General features: G+C 37.7%; 1 protein-coding gene across 4 annotated transcripts in view; it reads left to right on the top strand.

The window, feature by feature from the left end:
* The window catches only part of slc25a25b (solute carrier family 25 member 25b), a 29,418-nt gene extending 5,177 nt beyond the window's left edge, over positions 1-24,241 (top strand). Inside the window, exons 1-10 of one of the 4 annotated variants that reach the window (XM_053485501.1) lie at positions 15,105-15,354; positions 18,440-18,566; positions 18,720-18,807; positions 19,524-19,635; positions 20,601-20,759; positions 21,664-21,816; positions 21,924-22,031; positions 22,159-22,326; positions 22,714-22,864; positions 23,366-24,241. In XM_053485501.1, coding sequence (XP_053341476.1) covers positions 15,196-15,354; positions 18,440-18,566; positions 18,720-18,807; positions 19,524-19,635; positions 20,601-20,759; positions 21,664-21,816; positions 21,924-22,031; positions 22,159-22,326; positions 22,714-22,864; positions 23,366-23,550 — 1,410 coding nt within the window. In that variant the 5' untranslated portion in view covers positions 15,105-15,195 and the 3' untranslated portion in view covers positions 23,551-24,241. Of the gene's footprint in view, positions 1-15,104; positions 15,355-18,439; positions 18,567-18,719; positions 18,808-19,523; positions 19,636-20,600; positions 20,760-21,663; positions 21,817-21,923; positions 22,032-22,158; positions 22,327-22,713; positions 22,865-23,362 lie in introns of those variants that run through there. The other 3 variants (XM_053485500.1, XM_053485499.1, XM_053485498.1) reach the window with 3 other exon arrangements.
* The last annotated feature ends 953 nt before the right edge of the window (positions 24,242-25,194 follow it).

Genomic DNA, 25,194 nt, shown 5'->3' with positions numbered 1-25,194 from the left:
ACATAAGTATCGCAATGATATCGTATCGGGTGGTCTGTAGTGATTTCTGTCCCTAGGTTAGGTATAGGAAAAAAAACTTAAAGAGCAGTATTTTAAAAATGTGCATTGCCATCTAGTTCTCATTTATATATTTTGCCTTATACTTTTTTTATCTTTATTTCTGTGGTTTATTTGCGACTTTGACAGTATGGTACACGTTCTCAAGTTGCACAAATCATTTTGGATGCCCATACATGGTAGAAAATTTCTTAGGAATGTGCCCAATTATCAAACTTTACCCTATAGAAATTATCATACTCATCAACAGAAACATCCAAATGGAATCTCCACTCTGTGAGCAGATTATGATCTAGTAAAGTTTCTGTCAGGAAGTGAAGTTTAACAAGAACAGTCAGTAGGGCAGAACAGATGGGCATGCATCTTTAACGTTCTACATACACTTGTTCAGCACATTCTTACTTGTTACTAAAGTAAAAGTAAGAATGATTAGATCCTCAATATCCCCCCTCTAAAAGTAAGGCAAGGAAAATCTAATGGAAATCTTAATGAAGCACAATTTGAGTGTTTGAATCTCGGTCAGTATTCATAGCTTTTACTTCAGATCAGCTATCTTAAAGTTAAGATAGTACAAGATACGTATTTGTACTGCACATATCCAGGAAGAGACTCAACCAAGAATCTTCCTTTTTTTTTTTTTTTTTTTTTTTACAAAAAAAAGCCCTTTTTCACTGACTAAGCTGGCAAAGATCAATCACATCCAGGTCATCTGCAAACAAACAGATTATCTTGTTTACTCACCACACATAACTTGTTAATAGCCTTTAAACAGGGGGTTTGTGTAAATATAGTGTGCTCTGTGCCCTTATTGGTTTGCCTCTACCCAGGAAATCAGTCGGATTATAGCTTTCAGTTTGGTGAACTTAGATTGGAAACTAGTTTCTTAACTTCTTCTCCTTATTAGCGAAATACTAAAAAACTTTGGAAAGTTGTAGCACGCTGAGCTTGAACAGATTACCCAGTAGAGGTGCCTCAAGTGACTTGCTTTTTCATATGCAAACGCTTTAGGAGGACTGCATTCTCTCTCTGCTCGTCATGGTGCCTGAGAACTGCTGTCACATGATTAACCAAACGCTTTGCAAATAAAATATTTTGGATTGCCTTTCCCGAACCAAGTTTGCAAATTTAATTCCAGTCACAGCTGCACATGTTGAAGCTTGACGCGTTAATTTCAGGCTCGACGAGCACAATGTAATTAACTAAACCATGTAATTAAATAAAATTGTATTAAATTGAATTAACTAACTTATTACCTAAACCTTCTTTTTTTTGCTTAATAAGTCATCTGGGTATTTTATGGAAACGGTGCTGGAAATGAAATGAGGTTCTGGAAAGCCAGATCACATGTTTTTGTCATTTTCACTAATGAAGTTATGTCTCTGAAATAGTAGAAGACATTGCTTCATTGTACAGTATATTGCTATAAAATTGCCAAAGAGTTGCTAAAACGTTGTCCTTCCTCCTCTTCAATGGTATGCATTGGGTGTAGGCGTTTGTGTTATATCTTTGTCCCTGGATCTTTGCCCTCGGCTATTTGTACTATCAATAAGCTGACTAATTTCCTCCTTCTTACTGCATCATAAGACTTGAGGCAGTGAGCTCACTGCGTGACATTATCTGTACAAGTTCTACAGAAGTTTACGCTTCACCGCTATACAGGGAATTATGTAAAGTACTCCTTAATGGTGAAATACCTTTTTTTTTTTTTTTAATTTAACTCTGTCTGGGTTTTTTTATTTTGTTGTTTCCTTTTTGGGGAAATTATGAGGCATTTTAGAAAAGTTTTTTTATTATTTGTAGCCACTTGGGTGTGGGGGGGGGGGGGGGGGGAATTTGGCTTTTTATGCAAAAAAAAAAAATCAGTTTTTACATTGAAAAAATTGTTAGTGAGTTTGGGACAGTTGGGACAGTAACCCAAGTATCTTCCTGGGACTCCTAGACTAAAAGTAATTTAGGAAACATCTCAGAGCAACTCTGAGGAAGGAAAGTACAAAAACCTTTATCTTAATGAGGAGTTGTGGTTGACCCCGTTGCTAGGAATGATGCAGCAATTCAAGGACTGTGATTGGTTGATAAAAAAAAAAATCTCTGACCTCTGTAAAGGTTTTAAAATGCGTTCTTTGTGAAAAATAATACATAATAATAGAACAGACAGTAAAATCATAATGTTTGTATATGAAGAAGTTGTATAATCATAAACAGAGGCTACTTTATGCAAAGTTTCTGTTATAGGCTAAATATCTATAGTTAATTTATAAATATTAAATATTTATAGTTTACTAAAACAGCCAAATGTTAAAAATGTATCTAATTTTAAAGCAACTAATTTCCACGCAGTATTTACTATATTTAAGTTCTTACATTTATTTACCATACTGATTTTATTAATTGTAATCCATTGAAGATTGTTGGGTGCAAAATGGCTCAACTTTTACTAATTTACATGATTGCAGGACAGTCTGCTTAAGTTGCAGTTAAGTTTTGAATGGTATGTAGCCAACAATCCAAGAGATATGGAAGGAAGTAAAACAAGAAGAAAACCAAATTGGACAGTACAGCAGTGTTTCCTCTTAGCTTTATGTTACATGTTTGGAGAATATTTCTTGTTTTCTATAATTTTGCAAGTTGGCATTTTGCCTTCTGCTATAGAATCTCTTAAGCCTCTTAAAAATCCTTCTTTCTACTCTCAACAATTTTTACCATAGGAGCTATTTTTAAGGCTTTGATGTTCCGTGAATCATTTTTATCTTTAAAAAGTTAGTCCTAAATTTAAGCAGAAATTCTAAGAAAATGTCATAATTTTAAGAATTCTAAGAATTTCATCACTGGGAGCAACTTTTAGGCTTAAGAAGCTTTGTGAATACAGGCCCAGGAGCTGTGAAGTGGCAACCCTACCACATTGTTGTGACTATTGAATATTGTTTCACAAAGCAACTTTACAGCAATATACTAACCAGCAGTGTCGTAGGCTTTAACCATAAGCAGAGCTCTAAAGTCGGCTAAAATGTCCATGTCTGAAATCACAACTGTTCCCAACTATGATCTGGTGGGATCAGTGGCTTAACAGCCGATCGTATAAAATCATTGTGAAATCAGTTCTATTAAAACAACAAAGAGAACACCTCATAAGCTGTAAATGGTACAAGGTGACACAACAAAAACGGGAACTTTTTTACAATCCAATAAAACTAGAAGTGATAAAAGAAATAAATTCTATTCATAGTAATTAAAACTTAAACTTGCCATTTACGAAACATTAATGGAATTTATAAGTTTTTAAAAATTACGTCCTTTAGATGGCGTCCTCCAAGGTGTACGAATACATTCTTGAAATCTGCTGTTGAGATTCCTCATTGACCGCTGCAACATCTCAGCTGGGATACTGTGAATTTCATCCCGAATTCTCTGTTTTTTGTTTTCTTTACTCTTGAGGTAGCCTCACAAAAAAAGAATCTCGAATGGATAAATCTGGCGATCTTGGGGGCCAGGGAACGTTACCAAATCTTGAGATCACACGGTTACTGAACAATTCTCGCACAGCTTCCATTGATTGTCGTGCAGTGTGTGATGTCGCTATATTACGCATTTCAAAAATTCCCGTTATTTTGTGTCACCTTGTATATGGACATTATAAGCTGTCCAAATGTAACCAATGACTCCCTAAAACACAATTCATGTTACAGAGATGACATTGTGTGTGGAGTACAGTATGGATGAAGCTCAAAGTTGCAACCCGTTTAAATGCTTTTATCTATATATTATTACAGTATGGACAGTCTGAACCCAGTTAACAGTCTTCTCCTCGACACTCATCAACATCTATAATTTTGCAAGTTAGCATGCTACTTATTCATTAAGAAAACAGACTGTGTTTTTCAGCTAACCAGGTTGTCATTATGTAACAGAGTCGCTGTGAGTAAGCACTATAAGTTCATATTTATTGCCCTGACTCATTCTTCCACGTTGTTTGCCCTGACCCTACCCAGATTAGTCCAGATTTGTCAGAAAAACACTTCCACTCGATTAAACCCCATCATAACTAATGTATTTAGCTTGATTCTTAGAAACTACTGATTCATATAAGGGGTGGAATGTTACTTTGAATTCACACCATCAACTTCGTGTTAACCCACACCATTCCTGTTATTTATGGTCTTGCTCTTGGTTCGGATCTTATCAACCTGGTTCATCTTCGTTTCACAAGCAATAATCTTTTTGTTTCTTCTCCCTCTTATTTAAACATTTCCCAGGCACCAGCTCTGTTCATTGCATGATAGCTAGAGGAGAGTGAAAGCTCTCACATGCTTGCTCTGAGCTTATGTTTACGCATTTTCTGCATGCACAAGCTCCTTCCATGGAAGATGAGCAGTTTTTCTTGTTGAACTCCCCACCGCAGATACTGTGGTGTGAAAAACTATTTGCCCCCTTTCCGATTTCTTATTCTTTTGCATGTTTGTCACACAAAATGTTTCTGATCATCAAACACATTTAACTATTAGTCAAAGATAACACAAGTAAACACAAAATGCATTTTTTAAATGATGGTTTTTATTATTCTGGGGGGGAAAAAATCCAAACCTACATGGCCCTGTGTGAAAAAGTAATTGCCCCCTGAACCTAATAACTGGTTGGGCCACCCTTAGCAGCAAAAACTGCAATCAAGTGTTTGCGATAACTTGCAACGAGTCTTTTACAGTGCTCTGGAGGAATTTTGGCCCACTCATCTTTGCAGAATTGTTGTAATTCAGCTTTATTTGAGGGGTTCCGCCTTTTTAAGGTCATGCCACAACATCTCAATAGGATTCAGGTCAGAACTTTGACTAGGCCACTCCAAAGTCTTCATTTTGATTTCTTCAGCCATTCAGAGGTGGATTTGCTGGTGTGTTTTGGGTCATTGTCCTGCTGCAGCACCCAAGATCGCTTCAGCTTGAGTTGACGAACAGATGGCCGGACATTCTCCTTCAGGATTTTTTGGTAGACAGTAGAATTCATGGTTCCATCCATCACAGCAAGCCTTCGAGGTCCTGAAGCAGCAAAACAACCCCAGACCATCACACTACCACCACCATATTTTACTGTTGGTATGATTTTCTTTTTCTGAAATGCTGTGTTACTTTTACGCCAGATGTAACGGGACACGCACCTTCCAAAAAGTTCAACTTTTGTCTCGTCGGTCCACAAGGTATTTTCCCAAAAGTCTTGGCCATCATTAGGATGTTTATAAGCAAAATTGAGACAAGCCTTAATGTTCTTTTTGCTTAAAAGTGGTTTGCGCCTTGGAAATCTGCCATGCAGGCCGTTTTTGCCCAGTCTCTTTCTTATGGTGGAGTCGTGAACACTGACCTTAATTGAGGCAAGTGAGGCCTGCAGTTCTTTAGATGTTGTCCTGGGGTCTTTTGTGGCCTCTCGGATGAGTTGTCTCTGCGCTCTTGGGGTAATTTTGGTCGGCCGGCCACTCCTGGGAAGGTTCACCACTGTTCCATGTTTTTGCCATTCGTGGATAATGGCTCTCACTGTGGTTCGCTGGAGTCCCAAAGCATTAGAAATGGCTTTATAACCTTTACCAGACTGATAGATCTCAATTACTTTTGTTCTCATTTGTTCCTGAATTTCTTTGGATCTTGGCATGATGTCTAGCTTTTGAGGTGCCTTTGGTCTACTTCTCTGTGTCAGGTAGCTCCTATTTAAGTGATTTCTTGATTGAAACAGGTGTGGCAGTAATCAGGCCTGGGGGTGACTACAGAAATTGAACTCAGGTGTGATAAACCACAGTTAAGTTATTTTTTAACAAGGGGGGCAATCACTTTTTCACACAGGGCCATGTAGGTTTGGATTTTTTTTCTCCCTAAATAATAAAAACCATTATTTAAAAACTGCATTTTGTGTTCAATTATGTTATCTTTGACTAATAGTTAAATGTGTTTGATGATCAGAAACCTTTTGTGTGACAAACATGCAAAAGAATAAGAAATCAGGAAGGGGACAAATAGTTTTTCACACCACTGTAGCTGCAGCACTGCTGGAATTTGAATGTCAGTAACTCGGTGAAAACTTTTCTTCTGTGCCACTTTGGAAGCTCAAGAACCCAGTTTTAGCTGTATTTTTCATGTTCATGTGACAGCAACATTAAAAAAAGTTCACTTAAATATTTTTACTTAGTCAAACAGAATTCTCACTGGATTCAATCCACAGCTGGTGCCCCAAAGTGGAGGGCGTCTTTAGTGTCAGCTGCGCAGATTGGACGGCAGAAATCAGTTCGGCAGAAGAATGTCATCATTTCATGTTGTACTCGTGCATAGTAAGTTGTGCAAATGTGTTCTTTGAGTTGAAGTCTGTTTTGACATGCCACTAATATGCACAAGATGATGCCCTTACTAAATTTTTATGGTTACGCATGTTTTTTCATGGGCCTTTATGCTCTATAAGGAATTGAGAATATTTTCTGAATTCGTTCTGATGTCTGAGTTTCAAGTTGTGTCTAACCTGTATAATTTTTTATAATACTAGTATAGCAGTGCAGAGTCTGAAGGTGTTTAGACCCAGACATAGGTCTCTACAGTGTTGCTGTTAATTTAATGAGTAAAACAGGAGAATATTTGTTGTATGAGACAACAGAGGTGTGAGTTACGCATGAATAATGCATTAAAAATTCTTAGAAATTTGTCATTTAGCACTTTTGAGAAGTGATGTAGAGCGGTAAAAAAGCCAATAGGGGGCAACCATGTCCATTGAACTTTTTTTTATAAAAGGCTGTATTGTCATATTGTATGTTTTGGAAGAAAAAAATCCCTCTGACCTGGACTGTGGGTTACTGAAATGACTCAGCCAAGGTACAATTATTGTTACATAAGCGTCTGTGAACAGGCAATCCGTGTGAAGAGTCAGTGAAGAGTGTAAAACATGGGGCTTAAACATCTATTAGCCAAAGCTGTCAAACCCTGTGGAGAGCAAAACCCTTTCCCACAAAAAGCGTACCAGGGGCTGGAAATAGTAATATAAAAGAAGTAAAAATAATTGACCAGATTGCTAATTCTCAGTCTGAATTTTTTAGTACATGCTCTGTTCACAGTGGGGCCCAAGCACTATGAAATCAGCCCTATGTCGTCATAGTGTGTGAAGAGCCCTATTGTTTTCCTACAATTTTTTTCCTCCACAATTTGGGGCTTTTTTGAGGTCTTAACATCTTACCATGCTTGTCATGGGCTCAACTCAACAGAAAGTCAGTTATTTTGTGTCATTTGCAAAAAACGCACTTGAAGAAATTCGATACACTTTTCCTAGGGAATTTATTCGATTGCCACCAAACTGGACCTATGTCTAAAGACTTTGAGGATGCAAAATTGCAGAGGGATTTTTGATATCTTAAACGGGTCAGCTGAGACCATGCCTTACGCTTATGCCAAAAAAAGTGGTTGTTAACTTCCTGTGGGACAGCACGCTCAGTGACATCATAGTGTGGTGCCCTTTTTTCTGCATATATATGTATATAAATTTTAATGTGGTGTGGTGGTTAGGACTGTGGTCTCGCAACTTCAAGGTCAGGGGTTCGATTCCTGTCTTGGGTCTGTGTGCAGAATTTGCATGTTCTTCCCGTGCTTGGTGGGTTTCCTCCCACAGTCTAAAGATGACGTTTAAGTGTGGGCATGATGGACTGGTGCCCAAAGTCTCCTGGGATATTCTCCAGGCCCCCCTGTAACCCTGTAGCGAAAAAGCTTATAGCTCACTCTCTATAAGCCTTGCTCAAGTGCTCGACAGTGGCAGTTTGGTGGTGCTGGGGCTTGGACCCTCAACCTTACGATCAGTATCACAGAGATATACAGTGGGGCAAAAAAGTATTGACTCAGCCACCAATTGTGAAAGTTATCTAATTTACAAAGATAAGAGAGGCCTGTAATTTTCATTATAGGTATACCTTAACTATGAGAGACAAAATAAAAAAAATCTAGAAAATCACATTGTCAAGGTCCTGGAGTGGCCTAGCCAATCTCAACTCCATAGAAAATCTTTGGAAGGAGTTGAAAGTCTGTGTTGCCCAGCAACAGCCCCAAAACATTACTGCTCTTGAGGAGATCTGCATGGAGGAATGGGCCAAAATACCAGCAACAGTGTGTGAAAACCTTGTGAAGACTTACAGAAAACGTTTGACCTCTGTCATTGCCAACAAAGGGTATATAACAAAGTATTAAGATGAAATTTTGTTATTGACCAAATACTTATTTTCCATGATAATTTGCAAATAAATTCTTTAAAAATCCTACAATGTGATTTTCTGGTTTTTATTTCTCATTTTTTCTTTCATAGTTGAGGTATACCAATGATGAAAATTACAGGCCTCTCTTATCTTTTTAAGTGGGAGAACTTGCACAATTGGTGGCTGCCTAAATACTTTTTTGCCCCACTGTATAAACTCTATTTCAGTTGTTGCCCTTCAGACCTTCTCTTTTTTTGATTCTCGTCCATCCCGCATGTGCCAAATTTATGGCTGTTCACACTTCTGTTGCTCCCCTCCTCCATCTGTCCTGTCCTGTCCTGTCCTGTCCTGAGCAAGAGACAGTGTTGTATTGCTGGAAATTCCTGTGGGGGCAAAATATTACAAAATGGTGGCACATGTGGGTCATATGAGTTATACATTATTTGGATATTTTTGTTGCTTACCATAATAAGGGGATATCTCTGATGTCTGTAAAAAACAAAAACAAAATATTTTGTTACTGCAAAATTCTATCCTGTTTCATTTGTATGGCACTTTTACCTACTGCCATTATGGAGAAATGAAAATACTGATTGCATTTTTTTTCTTTATCAGTTTGTTCCTAATGAGCGAGAGCAAGAGGCCAACTGTGGCAAGGGAAAACTCCCTGTACAAACCTTAAAAGGAAACCGTGTGCTAATGGTCAGAAGTACAATTGTGGAACAGGAAATGTGATTTAATTACTATGACGTTCACATTGTTGAGGTTGACTCTGGTATGTGAGGATTACTCGGCCTGATTCACTGTAGCTGGTTATGATTGTTGAATCTTTGTGGAATGTAAACGACTAGTTTTAAAATGTAGACGTATAAAAATATAAATGTTAAAATGTATATAAAACCATGTGCATTTCGTAAGATTATGAGTGATAATTAATTTAGCACTCAAAACCATTTATGTGCAAAGAAAAAGTATTATTATTACTATTATTATTATTTCCTCTTAAATAAAATTTATCTACACATGCATGTGCGCACACACATGCACAGTGTAAATGTCTTTGTCTGCATGGAGTTTCCATGGAGATCCTCACAATGACAGAATGACTAAGGGGAAAGACAAGAGGACCGTTTTAGAAAAAAGGGAGAAAAAAAACATGTCAGCAGTTTTGCACATAGCTGAATGGTCTGATCCATAGATCGATCTATTAGTCATCAGTCTGCAGGCTTCTTACTGGCTGTATAGGAGCTCTCAAGGAAGGACTCGGCAATGTGCTGGATTCTGATTAGCTGCAGTAGGGCTGCAGTGAGCTTGCAGCTTTTGTACAGCCTTTTTTTTTTTTTTTTTAATCCAACCTGCATCACTTTTTGCTGGCTGTAGAGGTGGATAGCGTGGGACTGACCAGGGGCAGCAGCTGCAGAGACACAGAAAGAAAAAGAGACGTATTGTTATTCATCTCTCGTTCACAGACAGTGTGAGGATTACTTTTTAATCTTTCATTGACCACCAAACAAGAATGTACACTTTTTGCACTGGTGGGCTTTTTTTTTTTTTTATTAATAAGATGCTTTTGTGGCAGTGATTTGAATTAAAAAGGCCTTTTTTTTTTATTTATTTGATAGACTTTATAGACTGCTTATTTTTTGAGATGTTTGTGTAAATTTTGAGGAAGCTGCAGTCTCCCGGTGTCCTCAGATGCCCTCATCCTCCTGACCCACTCTCAGTCGGCCCGGGCATCTATGAATGCGTAGAAGATTAAGCTCAGCCCGTTTAAACACAGAGAAGCAGCCCCGTCATTCAATTAGGAAAAGTTACGTCTTCGTTTCCCACACTGACACGTCCACAGGAGGAAACCCGATTCTCTGGAGCATCTCATTAAAGATGCTGGCGGAAATGTGGTCATCTGTGCGCCAGTGGTTCTCAGGATCATCGCCAACCAAGGAGAATGATCAAAATGTTGTAAATGCCAGGCAAAAGGAAGACAGCATGCTGACAGGTTCAGGTGGGGGAAAGCAGGAAAATGACCCGATGCCAGCAAAGAAAACCCCAGTGCTGATACTTGTAGCGCCTCCTAAGGACCTTCAGCAGGTACTGCTGGTTTCGTTGAGTTTCCATCTTTCAAAACACATAATGCATCAAAAATACAAAAACATCTTAACTTAATGAACTTAAATGTTTGTGAACTTTTTTAAACTTATAGATAATTGAACTTTTAATTATAAAGCATAATGAAAACAAATGTAATAAAACTAAACAACCAAAATACAAAGTTGCTGTGATGACCTCATGGAAGTTTCATCCGTTTACTCTGGTTGCGGTTCAGCTGCAAATATCCTACTTGGATCATAACGCGGGCAGTTTTACTTGTGCTTAGCTAGCTGTCTAAAATGTTTCGTGCAAGACACATAACACAACATACACATTTATTCATATAATATTTTCATATAATAAATATTTATTTATAATTTAATCAAGCATGATTTGCAAGAGTTGGTAAGATCAGGGTATTGAAGTTATATCATCATACATGAGCCATGTAATCTGACTCAAAAAGGCTGATTCCTTTAGTCATTAGAACATGAAACAGTTTGTTTTATATTAAGAAATTTGTAATTGTTTAACATTGTATATCTTTGACCACCCCAAAGGCTAAAAAATTATGTGCATGTGTGTAGTAAATGAGTTAAACTGGGACTTTTAATTGTGAAAAATGACAGAGCACAGTCATAAGCGTAAAAACTCTTTATTTCTTTATATAATTCCCTGCAACACTAATGCACTCATCCCACAGTTTCAATAGTGCTTGGATGCCAACAAGATAGTTCAGATGCCTGCTTCACTTCTGAAACTCTGGCCTCCCAGGATCTCCCATAATGGCCCAAACATGTGGGAATGGCTCCACGGACGTACAGCCTTCTTTAAAAAAACAACAACATTCGGACTATTCTACAGTCTCATCACTGTACTCTGCTCTAAGTCTTCAGTACACTCATTCGATGCGCATCACATTGTGACACATGACCATGCATGTCTGAGATCTTATGCACGTGGAAGGGGCAGATAGTGCAGGGTGTGTTATTCCCCTCCCTAACAATGCGCCAGTGGATTGACAAAGGTCAGTAGTTTGAAAAGATGCAGTCGTTGGCTGTATATGTTAGTGCCTGGTCAGAGGAAGCACGTGTTGCCTCGTCAACACGTGCCTGGTCCGTAGCTGTTGCCAACAAGGGAATGTCTTAACCAGAAAGGTGAAAAAATACAACTAAATTAGGAGAAAAATCAGAATGTAAAACGAATGTTTTATTTAAAAAAAATATTATATATATATATAGGGAATTCTTGGAGGGAAATGACTTGGCTGATGAGTTTTAGCGCACATCATGGTTATGCGGGAATAGTTACTAGTATAATCTGTTTTGAAAGATGAACCTTGGCTCGGTTCCATTTCCAGTAGCCATCTCTGTCATCAAACCAGTTCAGATTTAGGTATTGTAAAAGGTTCCCCTGACCTTCATAACCCTGAAATGAATCGGGTAAACTTTTAAAGGTAAATGGGCACCATGACATAAAAATAAAAAGTTTGCTCAAAAATCAATCACTGCACAAAAAGTCTATTCCATTCCATGCCATTCCGTTATTAAATAACCAGAGGCACCGTGTCAACATCAAATCTGGTCCACAACATGCTTTTAATTGAAGTAAAGGTTGCCAGGCTCGTTTAAATGTACCAGGACAGAATGTTACGATTCAGATTTCAGCTTGGCGCAGTTTCCTGGGCCCACCAGACTTTACTGCCAGCTTAAAGGTGAGAGTACTAGAGTACTTTTTAGCACTCGTGACTCCTATATATGGCTGCATTTTGCTGTTAAACAAGTAACCAGATGTTTTGATAATTTTTTAATTAGAAACTATGCACATTAAGGAACATATTTAAAGGCAATGGGAATTAACTTATATTTACATTTATCTCCATGTTTATATTGTATATTTAAATACTGTGGTGATCTGCAAAGCCTAACTAGCAAAATTGTCTTTTTTTCCAAGCAAGGTGTGGACATTTCACACTGTTGTAGGAGAAACAAGAATAAAGTGAAGATGATAAATGGAATTCAAATTCAAATTTTATTTGTCACATACACAGTCATACACAGTACGAAATGTAGTGAAATGCTTACACGACCGCCAGTGACCTTAAAAAGAGAATTTACAGCTTATAATAAGTAATAAATATGAATAAAAGAAATACGATAGAAAATTTAAATTAAAAAATAAAATAAAATTTAACTAGGAAAAATAGAACTAAAAATAGAAACTGAAAATAGAAATATACTGTACAAATAGAAATATACTGCGATGTTCACTATAATCAGTTTAAGACTGAGCAATCTCATTCTCATCCCTACTAAGGGACATATTATGTAACATGTTCTCACATTCTCAAGTGCTAAACGTCCAGTGCAGATACTGCCGTGTAACATATTGCATAAAAGTGGATCGTGTTACGCTGCCTGTACCTTTCCCAGTCAAATTCATTTACCTAATTTTAGTTTTCAATAAAGAAATCTCACTTTTACACTTACCTGTTTATACATCTAAAACAAGTAGCATTATTACCTAGACGTGCTTTCTACAACAAAAGTACAAGTTTACAGCCTGTTTTCTGTCAACATCTGCTTGTCACTGTAAATATTACTCACTCATTCATTGTTTTCATTTTGCTTCTGAATGAGCAGAGATTAAAATAGCGCAGTATCACGGTCACTTCGTTACATTACAGAAACAAAAAAAGTTTTAAAAAGATTTTGTTCATATTTAGCAAACAAGATTAAAAGATAATTAAAAAATGTATTTTATGTTGGGCCGCGATAAAGGTTATCTGTCTGCATCTAGAATCTATGGAGAGATTAATGCCAGTATTATAAATATATAATGTTTATGGTGATGTGCCCAATCAAGTGATACAAGGAGAAAGGTCAACTTGCTGCCTAGGGTCTTAAATTATACAAACACACGTATGCAAGAATTTCAGGTGAGGTGTGTCCGGGTCTTTCGTAGAACAGAAAGGACACTTCTCAGAACATGACTCAGGTTGAGGCTTGATTAGTTTGGCGTGACGAGCTGCAGCATGTGTATATAGAGCTTTGCTTCATTATTCCTTATGTATTTAATTTGGTCATATGGGTCACACAGACAAGGACTAACATTTTTCCATGCAATATATTGAACAATTCTATTAGGAGTTTAAAACTGTGCACATAAAATTTTACACTATCGTGCCAGAAAAAGTGACCATTTTAGTAGGGTCAAATTATTGGGCTGCCACAAGCAAAGAAAATAACTAATATATATATATATATATATATAATAACTTTTTCTTTATATATATATATATATATATATATATATATATATATATATAACACTTTAGATGATTAATAGTGTAAAGTAAAAGCATTTCAATATGCACATAATGTGATGAGAACTCATAGCCTTGACACAAAACAGCTCTGTGGCCAGAAAATAAACACTTCTTGGACTAATCAGAAAAAAAGCTTGAATTTGATAAGGAGCAACTAGATTGGACTTTGGAGCAATAGAAAAAACGATAATGTGGTCTGATGAGTCCAGATTGACCCTATTCCAAAGCTATATGTGCATCAGGGTAAAAAGATAAGCGCATGAAGCGATGCACCCATCATGCATAGTGCCCACTGTACAAACCTCTGGAGACATTATGATCTGGGGTAGCTGCAGTTGGTTAGTTCTAGGCTCATTCATGTTAAATAGCAATAAAATAAAGTCAGCTGATGACCTGAATATACTGAATCAGTATATTATTTATATATACATACAGTATCACATGTAATGGAGTTTTTTTTTTTTTCCCCTGATGGCACAGCCATATTCCAGGATAAAGACATTTATTACAGACCTTTATTTAACTTAAAGTTAAATAACTTCATTCAGTCTGGCAGTATAAACTATAAAACAGTTAAATTGATTGGTCAAGCAGCATTCTGGTACCTGGCTGAATGTTGTATTGATCATCAGCGTGGCTGTGATTTACTCTAGCACTCACCTTGACGTTTTGTGGCTACGCCGAATTAGAGCCATATAACCCCACACTGACTGAAGTTTTGCATGTTCTCTCCCTGTCCATGTAGGCTTGGTCCAGGCTCTCTGGTTTCCTTCCACAACCAAAAACACATCTGTCTGTGTGAATTGTCTGCATAAAATTGATTATCACCCCTAAATGTTTCTTCGAGGGGGCCATGCCATGCTTTGTTGTGGGGTCACTTAAAGGTCATATTCCCAGCCCACCCAGTGTCCTCAGGACAACAATCTTGGCCATAACAGTATACTGAGGACGAATATTTGTAAAAATTAATACGTATTAGTGGGAATAATAGTATAGATTATAATTTGTGGTATTTATACTGTTAATTAGCTATTTAGTATGATTGATAAATTGATTTTAATTAATAATGTTTGTGTTAATAATAGCAGTGAATATCAGTAGCTTCTTCCTTCTAAATATGTTGCGATATAGATATGTGCGTGGAATTTTTTTTTATTTTTTTTTGTACAAAAAAGGCCAAACTGTTCTAGCACGAGCTTGACATCATTCTTCCCGTAAAACGTGTAAAATCCGACACCAGGAACGCCTTGAAGCCGAAGCAGCCATTGAGCGCCCTCGACGTAATGAGAGCACGCGGGGAGCGAGGTCCGCCAACGAGTGCGTAATGAGAGGAGGGTTTACGCTGTAAGCCAATCGTCAGGGTTTCCCTACGCGTCGGGGGGCGGGGTTATGACGCTGCTTTAAATAGGGCGGTGCGCGCGCCGGCTTTCTGTTTCACGCGCAGTTCCGCAGAGCGGTTCTGAACTTATTTATTATCAACGTCTATTTAATCGGTTATTTATTAGTATTATTATTTTATTTTTTACCGGAAATGTTGTGCCTTTGTCTGTCCGTGCCTGTGTCCGATTCGCTCCCGACAGAATGTGAATATTTCGAGTCTAACAGTTTACCGGCGGCGCTGAATCCTCTGTTCAAACTGAGTTTGGTTCTTCCGTCTCAGGAGTTTAACACATACCGGAAGTGGAGACAGGTAAACTCATTCAAACCTCTATTTCTGAATCTCTCCTTTGATTTTACTTTTCACATACCTAGGATGTACCAAACTTTCTGGTTGTTTGTTGAGTTTTTACATGTTTTTTTTTTTTTTTTTACACACGCATGTTTTCTCCTCTGTGTCTCTATGATGCTTAGACTCTCACTTATTCCACTTGATGGTGGTGATGATGGCATTTAGGATAATCCAGATTACCTGTGTTTAGTCATGAGTGTAGATCAACTCTATTCCTGTACCAAATCAGATTACAGTCCCATCAGGATCCTTTGGATTAACAGCATTAATCCAGGACCTGGTTGCTTTGCATCTACGGGGGCTATGTGCATAGAGTTTGCCTTTAAAAAAAAAAAAATCTTTATTTTTTTCTTCCTCGTGGTTTTGTTTTTTTTCTTTGGGTACTCTGGTATCCTCCCACAGTCCAAAGACATGCAATTTAGTTCTCTTGGAGACATGTTCCGAAATCACTATTAGTGTGTGAATGAGTACTGTATGTATGTGTGTGTGCCCTGCAATGCATTGGCACCCTGTCCAGGGTGTACCCAGGACATACCCCTCATGCCCTATGTCTCCTGAGATGGGCTCCAGATATCAGTGACAATGAGTGAGCAAGTGAGCGTTTCCATGCTAATGGTTATGTTATAAATGTGTCCTGATCCTTACTATACGGACTATTCTGTTATTAACAAATTAACAATTTGATTGTTCTCGCCAAAGTAACTATTGAACCTTGAATAGAAATTAATTGGTGCACAGACATAGGAACTTATTTAAAAAAATAAATAAATAAAAATATGTCAAGTCACAGTTTCTTCTAATTCTGTTAATGGAGCTCATCTGCTGCAGCATGTTTACATAAATCCTTACACTCCTGCTTATTGTAACACCATGTAATTGTTTAAGAGATCAGCACAGTTTGTTCAGAGGGCTTTTTTCTTCTTCTTATATTCTTGTCTGTACCTTGATCTTGACGTCACCTTGACCCACTTGTCAGTGTGTTAGGGCACTGTCCGACCTGGACTTAATGTGCCTTATCAACATCGGCAAATGAGTACAGAGTGTCCTGAAACACTCAACATAGAGAATGTAAAAATTTTAGCAAAATGTTTCATATTTATTCATATTAATATTAAATATTTTAAGGTAGAACTTAAGAATGCATCTGATAAAAGAAAAGCATATTCAATAGTACAATGATGTGGTGTGCCAAAAAAAGATATACAGCACAAAGATCATCTAAAGGAATCGATTCACAAAAGTTAACTTGCATAATGCACGCATATCACCAGATGTGATGACACAAGTTCATCCTGAGGGGGAAAAAAGGCCTGCGTGTGATTTTGCATAGAAATGGCAATTATCTAGGGGTTTGTGTTTTTAGAAATAGTTGTGTTTTACTTTGTACAGAGACTTTTTGGACACCCTGTAGTATGAAACCTAGTAGTGTTCAGCTCTGGTCTTGTATGTTCAGAATGTAAGAGTGTTAATGTGATCCAGGAGCTTAATTTGGCAGCACTAGTCTGAAGGTCTTAAATGATATAACATGTGGTAGTCTGTAGCTTTCTTCTGCTTATAGCTTAATGTTACTGCAATAGCATGTGAAAACTAGTTTATGTCGCACATATTTGGTTCTGTAGTGTTTTAAATTATTATAATAGCCCAGATATTATATTAAATATTGATCTCAGTAAGGCGTGGAGACTTGATCAGCTTTTTAAGTATACATCAAGTGATGACAAGAGGGAAACCCAGTATTGCAGTCAATTAACAGTTCACTTCTGTACATTTACCCTGGCTCAGTTCTTGTTATGGTCTCCACTGTGATAATTATTTAATGTAGACGTGCAAACCATCACGCAGTCGAAGCAACAAGTTATGAATATATGCTGAATATAAAAAGAGCAGTCCATCTTCGAATAAATGTCGCAAATTACCCAATCGACATACGAGTTTGGTGGTATTAATTCGCTGGTATTAACTGACATACTCTGTAAGCCCTGCTCACCTCCCCATCTCTTACATTTATAACCTTTTGGACTGTGCCTTCATCTTGACTCTGCAGGCTTGCTTTCTGTAGGTTTATAACAATGTGTCCTATCTAAGACTTTAGACAAATAATTTTTAACGGTAATGATTATTAGATTTTATTTATTTTTTTTTTGCTTGCAGTTGAATTGTAAATGGATGAATAGTAAAAAAAAAATGTCTCTAATGTCTATGTTATGTAAAATGTACAGTTGTATTGGTTATTGTTTACTTCATTTTACTATTACACCAAGCCCCATTTTCAAGACTGCTCATCATTCATCTTCAAGCTTAGTGGGTCTACATTTATAAGATAAAAAGTTAATAGTTCAAAGAAGAGTATTTCTGCCGAGTGCCTTTAGCTCTTAGGGTTCATTGGTTCGTTAATTGCACAATGCTTCACAGGCCACCTGAAACACAATGTGAACACGGCTGATAACAGGTCTGTGAAAGTGCTAATCAAGGAATCTCCTGTATAAATCTCAGCTCAACACAAAATAAAAAAGATAAAGTTGAAATATAAAAGGCGATCTGTAAATTCTTGGAATGCCTGCATCAAGGTTGCCGTCTCAGGAAGGTGAATTGATAGAGGTTCACATTAAATAGTTGAGCCATTTACATTCTTGGAACAATAGCACATTCCAAGTAAGAGCTAAATAAACATGTATATAAGCATAATGATGTCATTCACCTGGTGAAATATGAAGTTAAACATTAATAATTCTCCATCTACGGTCGTGTTTATTCCACAAGCTCTTTAAACTCAATGATTCAAAACCAGAACCCCTCTGAAGCACTCAGCTCCTGAAAGACTGAGGCTCTTCCGCTTAATGAACTTTGTATTGCACTGGGTACAAACAGTCTTAATGGCTGTGATGGGGTGCAAACCTTTCAAAGCAGCCTTGGTCAAACAGATCCCATATGGCAGCAGCTCTCCAAAATCCATTATCTCGGTGACTGTCAGAATCCCGCGTGTTCCACGGGATGTTTTCCTCACCTTTGATCCAATTGCCTTATTGTGCATGTTGTGTCATTTCAGAAAATTGTGAAAGCTGGAGATAAGGACCTGGATGGCCAGCTGGACTTTGAGGAGTTTGTGCATTACCTGAGGGACCACGAGAAGAAGCTACGACTGGTCTTTAAAAGTTTGGACAAGAAGAATGATGGTGAGGATTGTTTGCTCATCCTGTGTTCAAATTCTGTGGAGGGGAAAAAAATCGCTTTAAGCAGTGGCAAAAAATATTATTTTATTAACCAAAAAAAAATTGCCAAGATTCTCATTCTCTCTCTCTCTCTCTTTTTTTTTTTTTTTTTTAAAGGTCGCATTGATTCGCAAGAGATCATGCAATCCCTCAGAGACCTGGGAGTCCACATCTCCGAGCAGCAGGCTGAGAAAATCCTCAGGAGGTCTGTTTATCATTTCTTGTCTTGGATGAACATGGTGTTTCTCAGTGTTTCGTTTTTGTTTAACACCACTCAAGCATTAGTGACTAACAATAGTAGTAACATTTACCTATAACATTTGATATCCATGTATGTTCAGGGAAATCTGTAAAGATCGGCAAATCTCTTTATGCGTACATTTGTGTTTTGTGGATCTGTCTTCCTCCTTCGTCCCGCTGCATCCCTGTTCCTCTCTTGTCTCACACCTCACACACTTTCTGCCCCGCCTCTTTGCCGTGTCTTCTCAGAATTAGGAGGGGCCATGTCTTTGCTCCCATAATTTAGTAAGTAAATTGTCCTCTCTCCGTCTTTGTCTTTTCTCTCCCTGCCTGGCTTGCCACATCGTTCACATTATCTTTGCTCTTTGTTTTTAGTCAAGCTTATTTCATTTGCTGATTTGATGCTGGTATAAGGATAAAGTAACATGCTTAATGCTGAATAATTTTTTTGAATAAAGCACGTAAAAATGCTTTTGCGCTTTAAAGATAAGATCAGAAAAGAAAAGGGTTGTGAATTTAAATTTCAATGCATGTTTAACTTGTTTTCCCATCCACATGGCTATGAGTAAGATGTCACATAATGGGATTCAGGAAGACGTTGCATTGTTTGACTTGTTGGCAGGAACAGGAAGTAAATGTACGTTTCAATCCTTTCTTTATTTTGTCCTCCCCCGCAAACAGCATGGACAAGAATGGGACAATGACCATTGACTGGAACGAATGGCGGGACTACCACCTGCTTCACCCTGCAGACAACATACCCGAGATCATCCTGTATTGGAAACATTCAACAGTAAGCTCAATTTGGTCTTTTATTTATTTTATTTATTTTATTTAAACACAGACTATTGTTATAGCTTCAGTTAATTTGAGCAGACTCCCTCAGACAGAGCATTTACTTCAACACAAAAGACAAAATGCGTTTCCATGCAAAATGAAAGTTTATGCAACATAACATTTACTGAGAATAAAAATAAATGTGAAAAAATGTATATCACTTGTATAGTATGTTAATATAATGAATACTGGGATTTGTGACCAAAAGTAGCTTATTAAATGTTCTTTAATGCTGATGAAATTGAAAGCTGATGGGATGTGCGTGTCAGATAATTGGGCACACATCTTCCTCTGATAAAACCGGCATTTCATTATCACTTAGAAACAGACCCTAGGTCCTAGTTCTCATTTGCTTGTATAAAATCTTTAAGTAAGGACTAAAACATGGTGATGTGTTTATTCTGCCTACACTGGAGTAATCTGCCAGCAATTAATATATAAAACAAGCACTTTATTAATATACACTTTAACACAACTGATAGCGAGCCAATTTGTTTTGTGGACATATTACAGCATTAAATGAAATTAAAAACACATTTTTAAAAGTCACTACTCACTTACTATAATCTCTCACTAGACTCACTGTTTCTTTTTTTCCTTTCTGTTGTAGCTAATAAGACAAAAATCATGTTACCGTAAATTGAAAACTTGCATCATTTTATAAAGTCCAGATACTGAAGACTCCATCTATATAGATGTTAAGTAAATGTCTCCTAACAGATGAGTTCACTTTATCTTCTGAAGCAAGACAATGTAATTATTAGATGTGACGCATGCATCATACAAGTCCTCTTTATGTTTGAGCTGTTACTATAGAAATTATTGACCAGATATTAGAAGTACTACAGGAGAGAAAGATGCTTGCATGTATAATTTAGGTTTTGCTATGTGGCTGACTTATCTGCTCACCTGTCTTTGCAGATATTTGATGTAGGGGAGAGTTTAATGGTGCCCGATGAGTTCACTGCAGAGGAGAAGAAAACAGGGATGTGGTGGAGGCACCTTGTGGCGGGGGGCGGGGCTGGCGCCGTGTCTCGTACCTGCACGGCTCCACTGGATCGACTCAAAGTTCTTATGCAGGTAAAACATTGGGGGGGGGGGGAGTGGGGGGTAAGCCACAGTACAGTACAAATCAAATCAAAGTTTTGCCTTGCATAACAGGGGTGCCAAATTTTTTGTGTTCCAAGTTAAGTTAAAGAAAACTTGCAGGAACTTGCTTTTGGTATAGAAAATATGAATATGCAAAAGGGACTTGCCCCTCTGGTCATACACACACGCACACACACACACACCCTTTTTTAGAACATAATGCACTTGTACTTGATTTTTCACACAAGTTGGTCCTTTTTTTTGGTTTATTTTTGGGGTTGAAATAACAGCCCCCTGTTATCTAAGCTATTATATGTATTATTATATTCTTAGTTATTAGCAGATTTGACTACTCTCACAAGTATACAAATGTATTAAAAAAAGGTTTAGAGTTTCATTAAAAACAAAATGCATAGAAAACAGTTTATATGACATTACTTAACTTTGTTACTTAAGGCTGTATGGATTGCTGAGATGTAGATCAAAATTGTAGAATGTAATTAATGGATTTAGAAAGAATTGTATAAGTGGGGTGTGTGACTAAATGGGGAAAAGGTGAGCCAGAATTCATGTGCGGTTCTTCTGTAGAAATAGGACAGAAGGGCACGAGTGTGTTCAAAGGTTATAATGACTGTCTCTGGTTAATCAAACAACCCACAGATGAATGACCTGTGTATTGCAGTTTACAATTCAGCTTAACAGTGAAAGCTGAACTTTGGATGATATTACAGGTTTAAGTGCTTATTTTTTGTCCTTTGACAAAGCACTTTCGTGTCTCAGATCTTTGGCCAAGGGAGCAAAATTGATTAAAAAAAATAAAATGCATCATATTAAACACAAATGTATCTAAAAACAAATAGACTCACCGATTTTACTCCCTTTCTGACATTTTTAGGTGCACTCCTCTCGTGTGAACACCATGTGCATCGCTAGCGGTTTCTCCCAGATGATCCGAGAAGGCGGTCTACGGTCTCTCTGGCGAGGAAATGGCATGAACGTCTTAAAGATCGCACCTGAATCCGCCATCAAGTTCATGGCCTATGAGCAAGTAAGGGCATGGAAAACCTCATTTACGTCTACATAATAAGGTTGAGCAGAAGGCTCTAACATCAGTTCAGATCATGTATTAATTTTGTTTGCTTTTATCCTTTTCAGATAAAGCGACTAATCGGAAGCAATCAGGAGACACTGGGAATTCTGGAGAGGCTGGTCGCAGGATCTCTGGCTGGTGCCATTGCGCAGAGCAGCATCTACCCAATGGAGGTGAGAGAATAGTGCAAAGTGGGCTAGAGAACCTGCTTAAATGATTTGAAACTTCATTACCTAAAGTAGCTGTAATTCTAAAAGGTTCTGGAAAAGGTTCAAATCAAGACTCTTGTGTTTCTTAAAGGTTTTAAAGACTCGTCTCGCTCTTGGAAAGACGGGTCAGTACTCCGGCATCATGGACAGCGCCAAACGCATATTTCAGAAGGAGGGATTAGCAGCGTTTTACAAGGGCTACATCCCCAACATGCTCGGCATCATCCCCTACGCTGGAATAGACCTGGCTGTCTATGAGGTAACATTTCTTTTAGCTTCTGCACAGTTACTTTACGTGCTTTAATATCAACATATTATACGAGAAACCAAGAAAGAAATCTATTTGCTCAAAAAAGCAATTTCTATCTGCATCCATTATTCTCAATGTAATTTATAGGAACCCCATCATATTTAATTACTTGTGGTGTTCAAGCATACTGGAGTAATCATTTAAATACTGTATAAAATATCGTTTAAATATTTGCGATGATGCAGTTAAATTCATGGAACTTTGATTTTATAAAATAAACACTACTTAATACTGTAAATATTAATTGCAAAGTTTATGCTTAGGGTTTAGGAAGCAAGACATTTGTATGAACAAGACTTTCAGTATGTTCCTATCTCAATGCTTTCTTTCTAACAGACTCTAAAGAACTCGTGGCTACAGATGTATGCCACAAACAGCGCGGACCCTGGCGTGTTCGTCCTGCTGGCCTGCGGCACCATGTCCAGCACTTGCGGCCAATTAGCCAGTTACCCGTTAGCACTGGTTAGGACGCGCATGCAGGCTCAAGGTAAGTCTCTTGAATCCTATCGATGGAATAACCGTAAACAAAAGTATGTTGTACACCATTAGCATTGCGTAGTATTTTCCTTGTACCGAAAATTCGATTCTCCACACGTTTTTTTTTTTTTTTGGTTGTTTTTTTCGCTCCCAGTGACGTAGAAGCGCGCGAATCCTTTCACACACTCATTCACCCAGACATTGCTTTCACTACAGGGACTGTTTACCTTGACCAGTTTGCGTCATATCTACGGTCAACAGACGTCAATCAATTGGCTGCATCGATCGCCATGGGTCATGTCACACTTTATCACCATATCTGGATATGTGAACTTTAAAAAGCAACAGAGTAAATTGATTTTCAACAGTGTCTGCAAGAACAGAGATGATTATAATACTAAAACACACGACAACAAAATGACTTGAGAAACCGGCCGAGTGTTAAAGCCTAGTTTAAAATGATTCGACGCAACCTTTCACTAAAGTCTCTGTGTCTGTCTCTATTCAGCAGCTTCATTGGACGGATCACCTCAGATGACGATGAGCAGTTTGTTCAGACATATCGTGCGGACGGAAGGCGCGATGGGGCTCTACCGAGGCCTTGCACCCAATTTCATGAAGGTCATCCCTGCAGTCAGCATCAGCTACGTGGTATACGAGAATCTAAAAATCACACTAGGTGTCCAATCCCGGTGAAAGACCTTTTATTATTTTATTTATTATTATTTTTTTCTCTTTTGAAATTTTGTCGGGATGCGAAATGGACCTGGCACTGAGGAGAGAAAGGGACAAGGCAATCTTGGGTAGCAAACCCTGAGGTTTGAGTCGATGTTCTCATTCTGTGAATGCCAGCGGGGCCAAGGAGGGTAGGGACCAAAGAACACTAAGAGCCCAGGACATGGATGGGTTGGACGTGTTTTTACACCTCAGAATCCATCTCCTCTAGATGTCCTAACCTGTTTTGACTTTGGACCAAGAAGATGCACCACTGTTCATTGTGTCTTAAAGGGATAAAGATTCTTTAGCTGCTCATTTGTGCTCTTTTTATCCAGTAGGTGGCAGTGTTGAATAGCCAAGAGCCTAAAACCAGCGCACCAAGTCCTACTCTCCATTTCATATATTTAAGCACTACATCATCATTGTTGTCTTACTTAATTTATTAATATACTTTAGGTGTTATCCTGTGCAGACCCACTAGGTTCCTTCAAGAACAATCAGCAGTCTATGTAGCTGATGTAAAAATCATAATCCATCATGGGTTTTTTTTTTTCTTCCATGTGTTAATGTTATAAATGATGTAAACATCCTATTTATTTTGTTATAAGAAATAAGTTAGACAGTATGTGTACGCAGCAGATTTAATACTTAAATGTGGTTGGTACAAAGACTTTGTTTTTGTGTTTGCGTTCATTATCACATTTGGTAATTGGGTACTTTATGTCCGCTACTAATCACCTTCACCAATCTGGATGATGAGCTGATTTAGGTTAAGAAAAGTCTTGAGTGACCTTTTGATGTAAAAGCTATAGTTTCTGTAAGAGGAACATAGTTTAAAAATTTGTTCATGAATTTTCTCACTTAAATTTCAAATCAATCAGTTCAGAATCAAGTTGCTGTTTTGCACCTTATGTGTGATGTCTTGCCTTTTACATTTTATTCTCACGGCAGTGTTAGTGCGCAAGCATGTCTTCGTCCTTGTATTGTGTTTCGAGAACAGAACTGACTTTAAAAAGGAAAAAAAAACCTCAGGAACTTAAGGGTTATCTATGGGATACACACTTGAAACTTTAGAGTACATACTGGAATGAGAGCAAGAAGGACTGAAAGGGTATTTGTATGTAGGGGGGGAAATGGATGAATCAAATGTTTGAGAAGGATCTGTTTGTCCAGGATGTGTTAGACAACACAGCTTTATCATGATATAGTAACTCCAGAAAAGATTTTATTTTCCACCCCTGCTCCTTAAACATTTTATAGATTTAATATGGCTATATTTGTATTTTAGATTAGAATTCTGTCCAGACATGTTTAAAATTTGAGGTGAGCTTAGTTGCTCCGGTATCTTACAACAAATAAACAAAAACAAAAGTTGCCGTCTTGGTGAACGACAAGTCACTACAGATGAACGTTTTTCCACAACTACAGGCTATTTACTTATATTAGATGTTCAGATTCTGTGCTGCTAAAAGTCTATCAATTCATCAAACAGAGCAAGTTTACTATACTATAGTGATACTAAGATTGAAATCATCATGCTTCATATTTGATTATATTTGTGCATTTTTAGAACATCAGATAAATTAAAAGTGGTTTCTAATTGGCATACAGATCTAGTGTAGG

Source organism: Clarias gariepinus, chromosome 24, assembly GCF_024256425.1.
Source record: "Clarias gariepinus isolate MV-2021 ecotype Netherlands chromosome 24, CGAR_prim_01v2, whole genome shotgun sequence".
NCBI classification, from domain to species: domain Eukaryota; kingdom Metazoa; phylum Chordata; class Actinopteri; order Siluriformes; family Clariidae; genus Clarias; species Clarias gariepinus.
This window is presented reverse-complemented; position numbering and strand designations above follow the sequence as displayed.